This window comes from Hemicordylus capensis, chromosome 2 (assembly GCF_027244095.1).
Source record: "Hemicordylus capensis ecotype Gifberg chromosome 2, rHemCap1.1.pri, whole genome shotgun sequence".
In the NCBI taxonomy this organism is placed as follows: domain Eukaryota; kingdom Metazoa; phylum Chordata; class Lepidosauria; order Squamata; family Cordylidae; genus Hemicordylus; species Hemicordylus capensis.
The window spans coordinates 329,067,586-329,081,581 of NC_069658.1; the positions used below are offsets into that span (position 1 = coordinate 329,067,586).

Genomic DNA, 13,996 nt, shown 5'->3' on the forward strand with positions numbered 1-13,996 from the left:
AGAGCTTTGTTAGACAGACCTGATGCATCCTTAAACCATATATTCAGTGGTTTAACCTGACCAGTTAGGCCAGTGAACCTGCCGTTTTCCAATAAAAATGATAAAATGGGCATGAATGTTGGCACCCTTGGACCAAAATTGGCTGCTGAAGCTATATGGATTTAAACATGTATTCATTTAGGAAAAGTGGACAAAAAGTCAGCTCTGGTCTCATTTGTACTGAAGCGATAAGCCGGTTGTCTGTGCTGTACCACTTCAGAAAAGAGGTGGAGGCTCACATGGTTGAATGTTCCTTCCTCTAAAGAACTTCCTGCATGTTAAAAAGAGGGGCGGGGGAACATGCAAGTTTGTACCTAGCTGCAGCTCAGTGGTGGAGCATCTGTTTTGCACGCAGGAGGCCCCATAAATCTGTCCCAGGTTCAATCCCTTGTTTATTTCCCAGGAAGGGCAGGAAAGACTCCTGTCTGAAATCTGGGAGAAGCCACTGCCAGTTAGTGTAATCAATACAGAGCTAGATGGGCCAATAATCTGACTTCCTATGTTCCTGTTCCTCTTCCTATGCAGCTTTGTATGTTCTCTGACATGCTAGATTTCTGTGTTTAGGGATGTTTTGATCATGAGAGAGCATTCCATGTTGTAAGACACCTGTACTCTGAGGTGATCTAAACCAGACAAAGGTTTACTGTTTCAGTGAGAAGTGGACCTTTGTTATGTTGCAAACTGAGCAGGAAGAGTGATTCAATTAATTTCAATTACTTTTAACCACCAGGAAGAGATTTGCAAATTGTAATTCCATTAGGCTTCCATGCCTAAATTGGACTTTCCTCTTACAATTTGTCAAGCTGTACAGGGCTTTTCAGTCACCACAAATGGAAGAAACAACACAAAACCCATTAGCAAAACACAGTGGAGCCATTAGAACATCAAATGGTTTCTGTAATAATAGTAAGATTCCTTAATAGGGAGAGTCAAATTCAACACAGAGTATCTGGTGATCAGAGGGCTGTAATGATCTCAGTTACTCAGTTATTTGAGAGGGGTATGCCTGTGTCTCTCTTTGGATCTGCCTGGATGTATTTTTTTCATACTCACCACTTGAGGTTCCCTTATTCTTCCCTTGCACTTCTTTTGGCAGAGTTTATGTTCCTTTTTGTTCTCTTCATTTGGGCAGGACTTTCATTCTCTGAAGGAAGATTTCTTCTCTCTTATAGCTTCCCTGACTCTACTTGTTAGCCACTCTTTGAACCCAGCACTGGAATTTGCAATAGCATCACTGACCATTTTGTCTGCCCTCTGCCGCAATAGTAATTTTGTGTTTTGAGTCATGCCACACGGCTCCATTTTTAGCAGCTTAGCTTAGCGCTGACATCCCAACCTGGCCGGGAACGTGTCTCCCTGCCTTTTAAAGCAGGGAGAGCTGCTTCCGGCTGCACTGTGCATGCGGCGCTGGCTGGGAATTTGCTTGGAAATGGGGCGTGCGCTGATGGCGGCAAACAGAACAGGGGCTGCCGCTGGCCTCCCTATGCGCCTGGAGGTGGTAGACCATTAATAATCTCCGTGTTTCTGGAACCAGTTTATATCCTGTCAGCTTTCAGGTTACATATTAAAATTCCATACATGAGCTTGCAGGAAACTAACATTCTATTCAAAGAACAATAGGAAACATCTGTCTCTCTATCTATCTTGAGCTAGCAGCCTGAGCAGTGCTTTCAACACTAAATTTGTTCATTAGTGTCTTTTGGTCACAATCCAACATGACCAAGAGATGGAGTAAATTGCTCTGCAGCTGGGAGGAATTAACAGTGCAAAACAGAGTGGCATACCTGGTTCTTCAGACCAACTTCATGTTCCTTCCTCATTTGTTGTGTGACTGTGACAGATGGCACAGGGCTTTGTCTGACCACTTATAGTTTGGGAAGGTAGAGTGCTTTCTCTCTTTCACTGCCAAAGGTGAGTCTGATCTAACCACCTCTATTGCAGACTCTTTCTCTGTTTCGGGGGTGAGGCTGATCTCTGCTGTCACCATGCATTCCAGCTCCCCTTGAGTGGGAAGAGACTCTTCTCTCCCCAAGAGAACTGCCCAATGCTGGCTTAACCAAGCATGAATGCTTTCCTCCACCCTCCCAGATTGGTCTCAGAGAGCATAGAAGCTGAGTAAAAGGGGAAAGGGCACACAGAGGGCCACACCACCCACCTATCAAAATGATGAGTATTTTTCTTGAAACTGCATGTCATGCATTCACATTGTTATCCAAGTAAACCTCCTGAACTAGAACATTCTTTCTCCACCCCCACCCCCCAGTTGACGTTTTATTGAGATAGTCTAAGGGTGCAATTAGTTGTGATGATAGTAGGTCCCAACCTGGGTCGTGCTGATTCCTATGAAGTGGCAGGATGTCTGGGGGGAGTTAAACTGTAATGTTGGAAAACAAGGGTGTGCATATTAACTCTTCTACTCATGCCTTCCTTTAAAACACTTATTGAGCTGTTCTTCCCCCCCCCCAAAAAAAAATCAGGGAACCTCACAAGGGGTAAAAAGGCTTAAAGAAAGTTTGAAATAGAAAGATAGGAACATAGGAAACTGCCATATACTGAGTCAGACCATTGATCTATCTAGCTCAGTATTGTCTTCACAGACTGGCAGCGGCTTCTCCAAGGTTGCAGGCAAGAATCTCTCTTAGCCTTATCTCGGAGAAGCTAAGGAGGGAACTTGAAACCTTCCTCTCTTCCCAGAGCGGCTTCATCCCCTAAGGGGAATATCTTGCAGTGCTCACACATCAAGTCTCCCATTCATATGCAACCAGGGCAGACCCTGCTTCGCTATGGGGACAAGTCATGCTTGCTACCACAAGACCAGCTCTCCTCTCCATGTATATGGGGTTCTTCTTTTCTGTCCACCTGTGTTTGTAATCACACATATATGTGTGCGCTCTCTCTCTCTCTCTCTCTCTCTCTCTCTCTCTCTCTCTCTCTCTCTCTCTTTCTTTATAGGAATTGGCAATATACCCAGTTCTGTATGTGGGTCTGCTGATCTGGTCTGGTTTGGCCCTAAATATAACTATATGTCCTAATTATCTCTCCAGCAACAGAGATAATGAACTGCTGAAGGAGATATTTGCTATGTGAATATACAGAGGCTCTATGTCTTTGTTTATGAGTTTGCAGGGATGTTTTCCCTTCCTTACTGGCAAGCGTTGGGTTTCTGCTGTTTTTCAGCATCCTCCCGTCTTTGCATTTACATTGATTCAGGATTCACTTACATGAGCTACTACAGCAAATGCAAGATGTCAGCCAGTCTAGTTGCTAAGCAGCTGTCCCTCATTCGTGAGCCAAATGTCAGTCAAATGAAGAATAAAATGTCTGCTGTTCAAGACCTGGTTTAACTGCCGGAATGCTGTTAGGGATGTGCATGAACCAAGGTTTGTGCAAAGGTTCGGTGGCAGCGGGAGGGGAAGGAGTGGCAAGTGGGATCGTTTAAAAGGTGGAGAGCTGGTCCTTACCTGCTCTCCACCACCCCATGCATCTTTCCTGCTGCTGCGGCGGCGCTCCTCCCAAGAACCCGCGCATGGTGCCAGCATGCACATGGCATCTGTGCATGCAGGTAAGGACCTACTATGTTTAAAGATTCCACTCACAGCTCTCCCCCACCTCCACTGGCAGTGCCAAACAGTTCGCTTCGTGCACATCATCTACATGCTGTATCTTTTGGGAATCCTTGCCCTCTGATAGTGTGAGGTTCAGAGGATCACCTCTCTTCAAGTCAGTTTTATTTTTTGCTCCTCGCTAAGCTATGGTGTGTGACATGTCTCTGCACAAGCTATTGGCTTCTAGGCCTGTGCGAATTTGGATTCGAAAATTCGGATTTTTCCCAAAATTGCCCCAAATAGGTAAAATCCTAATTATTTTTTTTAATGGATCAGTAAAGTCAGAATTAATTCCAAAATATCAAAATTAATTTTGTAAATACTTCAGAATTTTTGAATTAGCAAAATGGAATAGGATTTTCCCCCATAATGGTGAGTGGGGAAATCGAAAGAAATTCACTAGAAATCACTGGTTGGTCTAGAGCCTTGAAACTCCCCACACATGTGGGGAAGGGGGTCACGGGCCTCTGTAGTGAATTCAAAGAGAATTGGTTAATCCCCTTATTTTTGGTAAACTAAGAAATATTTTGTTTAAAATTGTGAAATTTGGCTTGTTTCAAGCCAGAACGTTACAAAAACTTCTGAAACTGAAGACCCTCCTTGGACCACCATTCCTCCAGCATGTGGAGGGGTCTGCTCTTTGCTTTCATGAAAAGGGGTGACAGCGTGCCCCCTCCCCCCCTTTACATCTTCAGAATGGATGGGCATACAGTTATGAAATCTGGCACACATGAAATCCACATTGGAAGGACTATGTAACTTTTATTTCAAACCTATGGGTCACTTCCCTGATATTTGGTGAATTTTTAATTTTTTTTCTTTAAACATTGTTTAAAATGGTGACATCTGGCTTGTTTGAAGCCAAGATGTTACAAAAATGTATGCAACTGAAGAACCTCCTTGGACCATCATTCCACCCCCATGTGGAGGAATCTGCCCTTTACAGTAATTTTTTCCTCCCCGAAATCCCCATTGACCACTATGGGGTGGGGGGATTCACATTTAAATTGGAATTCTAATTCCGAGTCTGATCTGATATCCGACATCGTCAGAGCCCATAAAATCCAAACCTGATACTGTCAAATTCGGATCTGGTCAAATCTGAATCTGAATTTTCTGAATGTTCACAGGCCTATTAGCTTCTGAGGAACTAGCTTCAGAAACTGAGTGTCCTCAGTTTTAAATGGCATCTTCCATCTAGAAGAGAGTAAGACAGACAGGCCTTTCAAATGTGTTAGCCTTTGAGGACTCTGTTCTTGGCAGGAAGATGTCCTTATAAAGCAGACTGACCTGAAGACCCTGTTCCACAATAGGCCGCACCAAGCTGATTGTGGCACTCTGATCAAATTATGACTTCTTTCCCTCCCATTGCTACTGTGCCCACAGCTTTCTTTGTTGTATGAGGGCCCCGGTGAACAACTGGAGCAGTCTGTGATGGCCTCGGTGTAGTTGTTGTGAGAACAAGCCTGACCTGTGTTACAGTTTTATGGAGTAACGTTGTCCTAAGGCTTGGGAGGACGTTTTATCTCCCAATTGTGCCGGTTCTCATGATGACAACTTTATTGTGTCACATAGAGATTGTTGTGAGCAATGGGGCATGCTGCCATTCCAAGGCCAATTGCTTAAAAAAGAGTGTGTCTGTCTTTCCAGGGCTGAGCGGGCAACAGCTGTGCTGCTGGCAGATCCCTGTTTCCAGCTCCGTTCTATTCAGTACTTGCTGGGCCACACAGAGCCTTTAGTACTGGGAATGGCATCATCTTCTGCTGACAAGAAGCATTTCTCCCTACAGAGTTGTAAGTATCTTCTGATTTGTTGTGCTTATATATGCTGCGGGCTGCTTGACCTGCATGGCTATTTAACTCTTGCCAGTGACAGCTGTGTAATTCTGAGGTGCCCTCTGTAGTGAAGCTGTAAAGGTGGCCAATGTGATCTCTGCTATAGAGCCTGTAAATAGTATCTTGTCATTGTCATCTTGGTGGAGTTTTCCCCCTCCCTGCCCTTCAGTGATGCCTTTGTACTTGAGGCTTGATTAAACCACACAAGACATGTGCTTTCTGAGAGCTACATGGAGAGACTATCTGCTTCCTCTTCTCTCTCCACTCACACACAGTAGCCCAGCTTAGAGAAGGATTCCCCAAGATTTGAAATAAGGAACAAGTTTTTATCCATATTTATTTATATATAAGTTCATAAGCTGTTTTCCTAAGAAATAGTCAAAGGCAAAGCTACCTTTACAGTAAACAAGCATATACACACCAGTTAAAACACATCCAAGATAAAACAACAGTGCAATAACACAAGACAGGATAAAATCACAGATTAGGGCTTTGTGGTGTGATGACTGTAGCTTATACTGGAGGGGAGTTAGCGGATTGCCAGCAATATGGGTAGCTTGTGTTGTGGATGGTCAGTCTTATTACCCCCTGACACTTGCCACTTCTTGTGCTTCACTATGAGTGCATACATGGGTTATCCAGAGCAATTCTTCAGTGTGCATACCCTCCCCACCGCATATATTTTCAGAGGAGCAAAGGTTTGCATCTTTCCTTTTTAAAAATTTCCTTTTGACTTACTTCCAGTTCTGAGGAAAGAAGGCCAGCAAAAAACAATACTTCCTATAGAAGAAAATACTAATATAATATACATACTAATATAATATACTATTTTATACTCCAACTGGCCTGTCATTTTCTACCTGGACACTAAAAGCGTGGCCTAACTGTAAAGGGTTTTCAACTCCTCTTTTGTGTTGTCATTTTCTCTGTGCCCTGAGCCTTTTGCATGCCTCCTGGTGGGTGGGAGATTGCAGAATATGCCTGCCTTGGATACCTGAAAGGGGGTTTGAGAAGCTTCTAAAGACAATACAGAGGCAAGGATATGCCAAGAAGACATGGTTCCAATGTAGCTGAAGTGGCTGTCGGAAGTGGAAGATGCTTCCTTGCCCCTTTGTTTTTTTGGCTGGCTGTATTATAAAAGGACCCTGTGTTTCACTGTGGTCCCAAATTGGCAAAGCTAGATTTCCAAAGAATCCTATTAAATCATTGGACTGAAGCCAGCCTCGGAACTTCCCATTACCTGCTGCACATTTGATGGAGGGAGAGAGAGATACAAAGCAGTGTTCCTCTATACAAAAAGGAGCTGTATATTGTAGCTGGTGATGCTTTTGGAAATGTGTATTTGTCCGTCTCTAAATAGAAACGTACGTGTGTGTGTGAGAGAGAGAGTGAGAGTGAGAGAGAGAGAGAGACAGGCAGACAGACAGACTCAGGATAGCAAGTGGAACATCAAGATGGAGGAAATTCTGATCCCTAAGGTGTAGTGCAGGCTTTATTTACACATCCTCTAGAAACTGATACTTCTGTGGAGATCTGGAGCTAATGACAAAGTGAGGCATTACATGTTGGGAGGTTGTGCATAACTGCTGGAGTGAATTATAAGAGAGTCCCTGCAGCAAACAGAGCTGTCTTTGCTGAATTCAGATGATCCTGTCAATTCTTTTTTTGGCGGGGGGGGGGGGACGACTGCATATTACTTTATGTGCAGACTATGCAGCTGCATACTTGTCTCTGGTAAACAAGGCAGGGGAAATCTGGACTGTAGGAGGCCGGCTTTGATCCTTTGCCGCCTCTGCAGTCCCAATCAAAACCCAATCCCCACCCCTGCAATCCCCACATGACTACTATTTTACCATAGATAAAAGCTTGGAACTTTTCTCCCTGGCCAGTTGCTGCCCCCCTGATTACACGTACATAACATGGAAATGACTAACACAGTGATCTTCACTATTTCTCAGGCAGGAGCCACTTGGGCAAAAAACCCCAAACCTTCAATGTGAGAGCCATTTCCCACTGTGTTGACCTCTGCACAGTACTGTGCTTTCCTCAGTGCTGGGAGGGCCCTTGAAGAGAGACAGAGCCCTCTCTTAAGCACTCTAGAAAGAAAGCTCTGGGAAGGGCTATGCCTCACAGCACTCTGTGCACACCTTCCAAGATGGTGCAGGGACTCAAGGGGGCTGTTTCCCATAAAGAAGCACTAGGCAAGGCACAGCACCACGTGGCGGGAATGGGCGTCATCTCATGGTGCCAGGGGGCCGTGTAGAGTATTCAGCTCTGGCCAAAGCTGCACACTGGCCCAATAAGCAATTAGTCTGGGAGCCACACTTAGGGTTGATGGGAGTTGCCACTGGCCTAAGGCTGCCAGGTCCAGAGGGCAAAATTATTCAAATCCCATTACCGCAATAGTGGACACTGCACCCAAAAAGTCTCCACTTGGCATTAAAAATTGCATAAAATGTATATATGTTAATTCATATATGTATATTTGGACAAATCTGGCGCATTTGTAAAGGAAAAAATGAAAGCCACCACACATACCCCTTTCTCTGCAGTTCGAACGCTCTCCTCTGGATCACAGAATCCCATTGGGACACTTGGTTTATTTAATTTCATGTAACTGTGGGGGAAAGGTCCAGCCTGGTCTGCCTCTGAATGGGAGACTACTTGAGCACTGTAAGACATTCTCCTTGGAGCACTGTAAGACATTCTCCTTGTAGCTCAGTGGAAGTGCCTCCACTTTGCATGCAAAAAGTCCCAGGTTGAATCCTTAGCAGCATTTTCAGGTAGGGCGGGGGGGAAAACTCCTGCTTGAAACTTTGGAGAGTGGCTGCCAGTCAATGTAGACAACACTGAGCTAAATGGACCAATGATCTGTCTCAGTATAAGGCAGCTTCCTATGCATATTTATGTGGACTTCTAGCTACATGCACTCCAATCCTAACCATATAAACTCAGATGAAAAATCAGCATTTAAACAAAAACAATCAGAGTAGTAAGCAGCCCAGTTTGATCCCTTCTATGAACTACATTTAAGCAAAGAACATATGCATTTATAGTGCATGTCCAACAGAAGGAAAAGCCACCAATTTGTTGTCAGTGTAGAACTATATATTCACCGCTCTGATTTTAAACAGGATAGCAGAGTGGTATATGTGGAGTTACCCCAGTGGCTTAGGATTTAAAGATAAGCAAGCATTTCAAGAGCAAGGGAGCCTTTAAAACACACCCCCTATGATTTGATTTGCAAATTCTTATTTTGAAGCGAGTGCATAAAAATAGGCCAAAAATAATGTACTTTTGATGGGGGGGGATACTTAATGCTTATTTTAACCATTTGTGAAGAGTGAAGCCATGTGCATGAATTTGGGGGTATTTTTGTCCACTATATTTTGAGAACTTTGTTGCTAAAAAAGCAGCATATAAATATTTCTAATAAATAATAACACAGTAATGGCAAAGGCACAAGAGAGAGAAGAAGAAAACCACAGACCAAATCAGAGCTAGTAAACACCCTAGTACACACAAAACAAACAGATAGCGTTTGTTTTCCTTTCCTTGAGGGAGAGACCCCACTAGTCAGCTTTTGCTTCCAGCTCCTCATTGCTTCCTCCCACAGCAACTGCATTCAAATGCCAAGTGGGGGAGGAGCACAAGACAAGGAGGACCAATCAGGCAGTGGCTGCTGGTGCTGGGAGAAGGCAGGGCTGGTTTTTAACCCTTTTCTTTCTCTGCTGCTGCTGAACAGTAGTCAGCTGCTGAGAAGAAAAGTGAAATGCAGGTGGGAGGAGGTAGGCAAATTATGGCAGCATGGCTAGGACTCCAGATACCTCCTCCAACAAGAAAATAGTTGGAGGGGATTAAAAATAGTATAAAATCCATTCCAAAAATCCCAAGATGGCAACCCTACACTGACCCCTGTGCCCTACAATGAAAAACACTGGACTAACACACAGCCCTATAGCATGTGCTTAAAGTGTGACTCTTGCTGCCTCTGTATATGAAGACTGGCTGAAGAACCCAGTGCCTCAGGCCTTTCCTGTGTCTGTTTAATCTGAATGCATGTATGGGTAAAAAAACACCCAGGGTGTTTACAAAACTGAGGCATCTGACAAAAGCCAGTTGGCCAATATAATAAACCACCTCTTAGCTCAAGTATAATATCAGCTTCCTCTTTTGTGGTGGTTTCCATGTGAATCTCCGCTGAGCCTTGGAAAGCTGTGTCCCAAGGAAATGGGAAGGAGTAGTCCAGATTGTTCTGCAGTGCTTCTAACTGCACACACACTGCAACTGCTGAGCAGTTAAAACATTTAGAAGCTTTACTCTACAATTCTGTTAACAATCCTTTACAAATTAGAGAATACTAGCTGACTCCGCACAGAGCATCTGTGCAGTTGTATACTGAGCCTGTGACATCCCCCGCAGCTCGTTCTCCCCCCGCAGCTTGCTCACTCGCTCGCTCTCCCCCCTGCAGCTCGCTCGCTCGCTCGCTCTCCCCCCTGCAGCTCACTCGCTCGCTCTCCCCCCGCCGCTCGCTCGCTCGCTCGCTCTCCCCCCGCCGCTCACTCGCTCGCTCTCCCCCACCGCTTGCTCGCTTTCCCCCCACAGCTCGCTCGCTCGCTCTCCCCCCCCCCCCGCAGCTCACTCGCTCTCCCCTCCGCAGCTCTCCCCATTGGGCAGGCCAGGGCCAGGCCATCCCACCACCGCCTCCCACTTTCTCCTCCCGGCTGGTAGGGCTTTACCCGCTGTCTGCCCACCTCCTCACCACCGCCATCATTTCTCCCCGCCACCGCCTCCTCTTCCTGGCCAGCGGGACTTCACCCGCCGTCCACCCACCTCTTCTGGCCAGAGGGGCTTCGCCTGCCGGCCCTCCACCTCTGCATCCTGACCGCAACCATTATCTCTCTCCGCTTCAATGCTGGAACTCTTGCACGCTCTAGAGCATCTGCCCGTTAGTACTTGATTGCTCCCCTCATCTCAGAGATCTCCCCTCCTTCACCTGGTCTGCACTCTTGCTCCTCCTCCATCCCATTGCTTCCATCCTCTTCACCCTTCTTGGTCATGGCTGCAGCATTGCTGCCACCTCTTGGCCAAGCTGCAGCCCCTTATCCCCAGAGACCTCCCCACCCTCACCCGAGCCCCGCTCCTGCTCCTCCCTCCAGGAGCAGCAGCAGTGAGTGACCGGGCCCTTCCTCGCTGCTGCCACCACCATGGCCCCTCGTTCCCCTCCGGCCGCTGACAGGCCCGGGCCCATCCCTTGCCTGCCTGCCTCCTTCTGACAATGGCCTCAGTAGCCCCAAACAGCAGCAGTGGTTGCCTGGACCCTTCCTTGCTGCCAGTGCCGCCATGGCCGCTCATTCCCCTGTCAGGCTGCTGACAGGCTCAGGCCCGTCCCTTGCCCTTCCTTCTGTCTCTTTTCCTCCTCCCTTCTTTTTCTCTTTCTCTCTCCTCCACTTGCTCTTCTCCACTCTTCCTTCCCCCTCCCTTCATGTTTTTTCTTCCTCCCTCCCTGAGTTAACAGATTAAAAAAACCCACACACACACCACCACCAAATATCAGTCTCTTATTGCAGCAGTTTTCCAAATGTTTCAGGGACACTAGGTGCTCTGGGATTACTGTTAATTAGAAAATCTGAACCCCAGTGGGGTTCATTGGATGGGACGGGCTGTGCCTGTGAAGGCTATTGTGTGCAAGTATGCAGGAGTTGATGCAGGGGCGTAGCAAGGCTGGAGTGGGCCCAGAGACAAGATTTTAAAATGGGCCCCTCGCTGATATACACACACAAACACACTCACAATATATAGTGCACTCACACTCACATCCCCATTATGAATACGGTGAATATCCGGTTCACATTAAATCTGGGGTTTTTTTACTCTCTGCTCCTGCCGATCTCCAAGAGACTCAACATAATTCATAGGGGGTGCAACACAGGTGGGTGGGGAGTCATGTGACGTGCCTCTGGGGGGCCCCTTGAGGCAGTGGGGCTCCAAGACGACTGACTCCCCTTGCCTAATGGTAGTTATGCCCCTGAGTTGATGTCTGATAGCCTTTCCTTCTACGTGAATTTAGCAGGTGGGGCTTTCCTGCCTGTTTCTGACCCCAGCTTCTTGCTGATAATATGAAAATGTATGCTACAAACAAGGCATCAGATTGCAGAGAATACCACAACGAGTGTCAACGAGTGTGTGGATCAAGGTGATCCAGTTGACATAGTCTACCTGGACTTCCAAAAAGCTTTTGACAAAGTTCCTGATCAAAGACTCCTGAGGAAACCTAGCTGTCATGGGATAAAGGGACAAGTACATGTGTGGATTGCTAACTGGTTGAAAGACAAGAAACAGAGGGTAGGTATAAATGGAGAGTTTTCACAATGGAGGGAAGTAAGAAGTGGGTTCCCCCAGGGATCTGTACTGGGACCAGTGCTTTTTAATTTATTCATCAATGATCTAGAAGCAGGGGTAAGCAGCGATGTGGCCAAATTTGCAGATGATACCAAACTCTTCCGGGTAGTGAAATCCAAAACGGATTGTGAGCAGCTCCAAAAGGATCTCCAAACTGGGGGAGTGGGCGACAAAATGGCAAATGCAGTTCAGTGTTAGCAAGTGTAAAGTGATGCACATTGGGACGAAAAACCCCAACATCAAGTATATGCTGATGGGATCCGAGCTGTCGGTGACGGACCAGGAGAGGGATGGAACTTGGGTTTGTGGTGGACAGCTCGTTGAAAGTGTCGACCCAATGTGCGGCAGCTGTGAAAAAGGCAAATTCCATGCTAGGAATCATTAGAAAGGGGATTGAAAATAAAACGGCTAACATTATAATGCCCTTATACAAAACTATGGTGCGACCACACTTGGAGTACTGCGTACAATTCTGGTCACCACATCTTAAAAAGGACATTGTTGAACTGGAGACGGTACAGAAGAGGGCAACCAAGATGATCAGGGGCCTAGAGCACCTTTCTTATGAGGCAAGACTACAACACCTGGGGCTTTTTAGTTTAGAAAAAAGACGACTGCGGGGAGACATGATAGAGGTCTATAAGGTCATGCATGGTGTGGGGAAAATGGATAGAGAGAGATTCTTTTCCCTCTCACACAACACTAGAACCAGGGGTCACTCCATGAAATTGATTGCCAGGAGGTCTAGGACCAACAAACGGAAGTACTTTTTCACACAACGCGTGATCCACTTGTGGAACTCTCTGCCACAGGATGTGGTGACAGCCAACAACCTGGATGGCTTTAAGAGGGGTTTGGATGACTTCATGGAGGAGAGGTCTATCAAATGGCTACTAGTCAGAGGGCTGTGGGCCACCTCCAGCCTCAAGGGCAGGGTGCCTCTGTGTACCAGTTGCAGGGGAGTAATGGCAGGAGAGAGGGCACGCCCTCAACTCCTGTCTGTGGCTTCCAGCGGCATCTGGTGGGCCACTGTGTGAAACAGGATGCTGGACTAGATGGGACTTGGGCCTGATCCAGCAGGGCTGTTCTTATGTTATGTTCACAGGCTGATTCTCCTCTGCTTTCTGTAACACACTGCAAGTTATCTCTAAAAAGACTATTGTTAATTGTTTCCCAGAATGAACCTTGCCAAGGCCTCCCTGTCTGTCTAGCATCCTTTATAAGTAGGCCCCTGGCCTTGCCCTTTGCATAGCCACTGTGCATAGCTTCTTGCAGCCTTTGCCTGGCTGGGAATCCCCTTATCCTGCAGTGAAGCACTTGTATTCCTATTTTATTTCTGACCTGTGGATGGAAAGCTGCTGCCCATCCCGCATCAGAAAGTGATCCCCAAAGTGCTTACTTGTCTATCTGCCAGCATCACCACCATTTGATGACACTGAAGTGCCCCAGCAGCTGGTATGCTCTGTCCTCGACATGTATTTCCTGGTGCAGCAAGTATTAGGCTCAGTTTGTAGAGGTAATTTTCATAGGCTCTGGCACATAGCCTTGTCAAAGTTATGCTGCACCTTCTTGGACCAATTATCTTCTCTGCTGAACCCAGCAGGAAAAAATTATGCTGCTTCTGGCTAGTTCTTTGAGGCATCAAATTTGAACAACCTAAACAAGCTGGAAAAGGCTTCCATATAAAGAGCAAGTAGTATGACAGTGCAATGTATGTCAGGTGTGTAAATGGAGTTGGGAAGACATGTTTGCATGCATGCAGTAACATGCTTCAGAAGGTCTTTTCACAAACTTCCTCATATGTTGTGGTGAGAGGCCTGTAATGTTGTCTCTCTTGTCATAGCAAGGAAATTGTTCCCCTCCTTTGCTCAGCAGAACGTATTGTACTTTCCTTGTGACACCAGAGAGTTTTTACCATGTTTAGAGACAGACCAAATACCCCACCGCTTTGGATGTCCTCCTTAACATCCATTTTCATGCCATCAGCATAATGACACAGTCTTCTTGGCTTGTACATTTGCACATTTCACCCATTTATACATTTTGTTGGGAAAGATTTTGAATACTTTTGGGAGAGGGGGCCATTTCCTCTTTTCTTTTGTCATGTAAACTGCT

At 46.2% G+C, this 13,996-nt stretch overlaps 1 protein-coding gene across 7 annotated transcripts in view; it reads left to right on the forward strand.

The window, feature by feature from the left end:
* The window catches only part of RNF123 (ring finger protein 123), a 169,456-nt gene that overhangs the window by 148,174 nt on the left and 7,286 nt on the right, over positions 1–13,996 (forward strand). For 4 of the 7 annotated variants that reach the window (XM_053296836.1, XM_053296834.1, XM_053296837.1 and 1 more), the window contains one exon: positions 5,295–5,437. In XM_053296836.1, the coding sequence (XP_053152811.1) occupies positions 5,295–5,437 (143 nt within the window). Of the gene's footprint in view, positions 1–5,294; positions 5,438–11,549; positions 11,825–13,996 lie in introns of those variants that run through there. The other 3 variants (XR_008316317.1, XR_008316318.1, XR_008316319.1) reach the window with 3 other exon arrangements.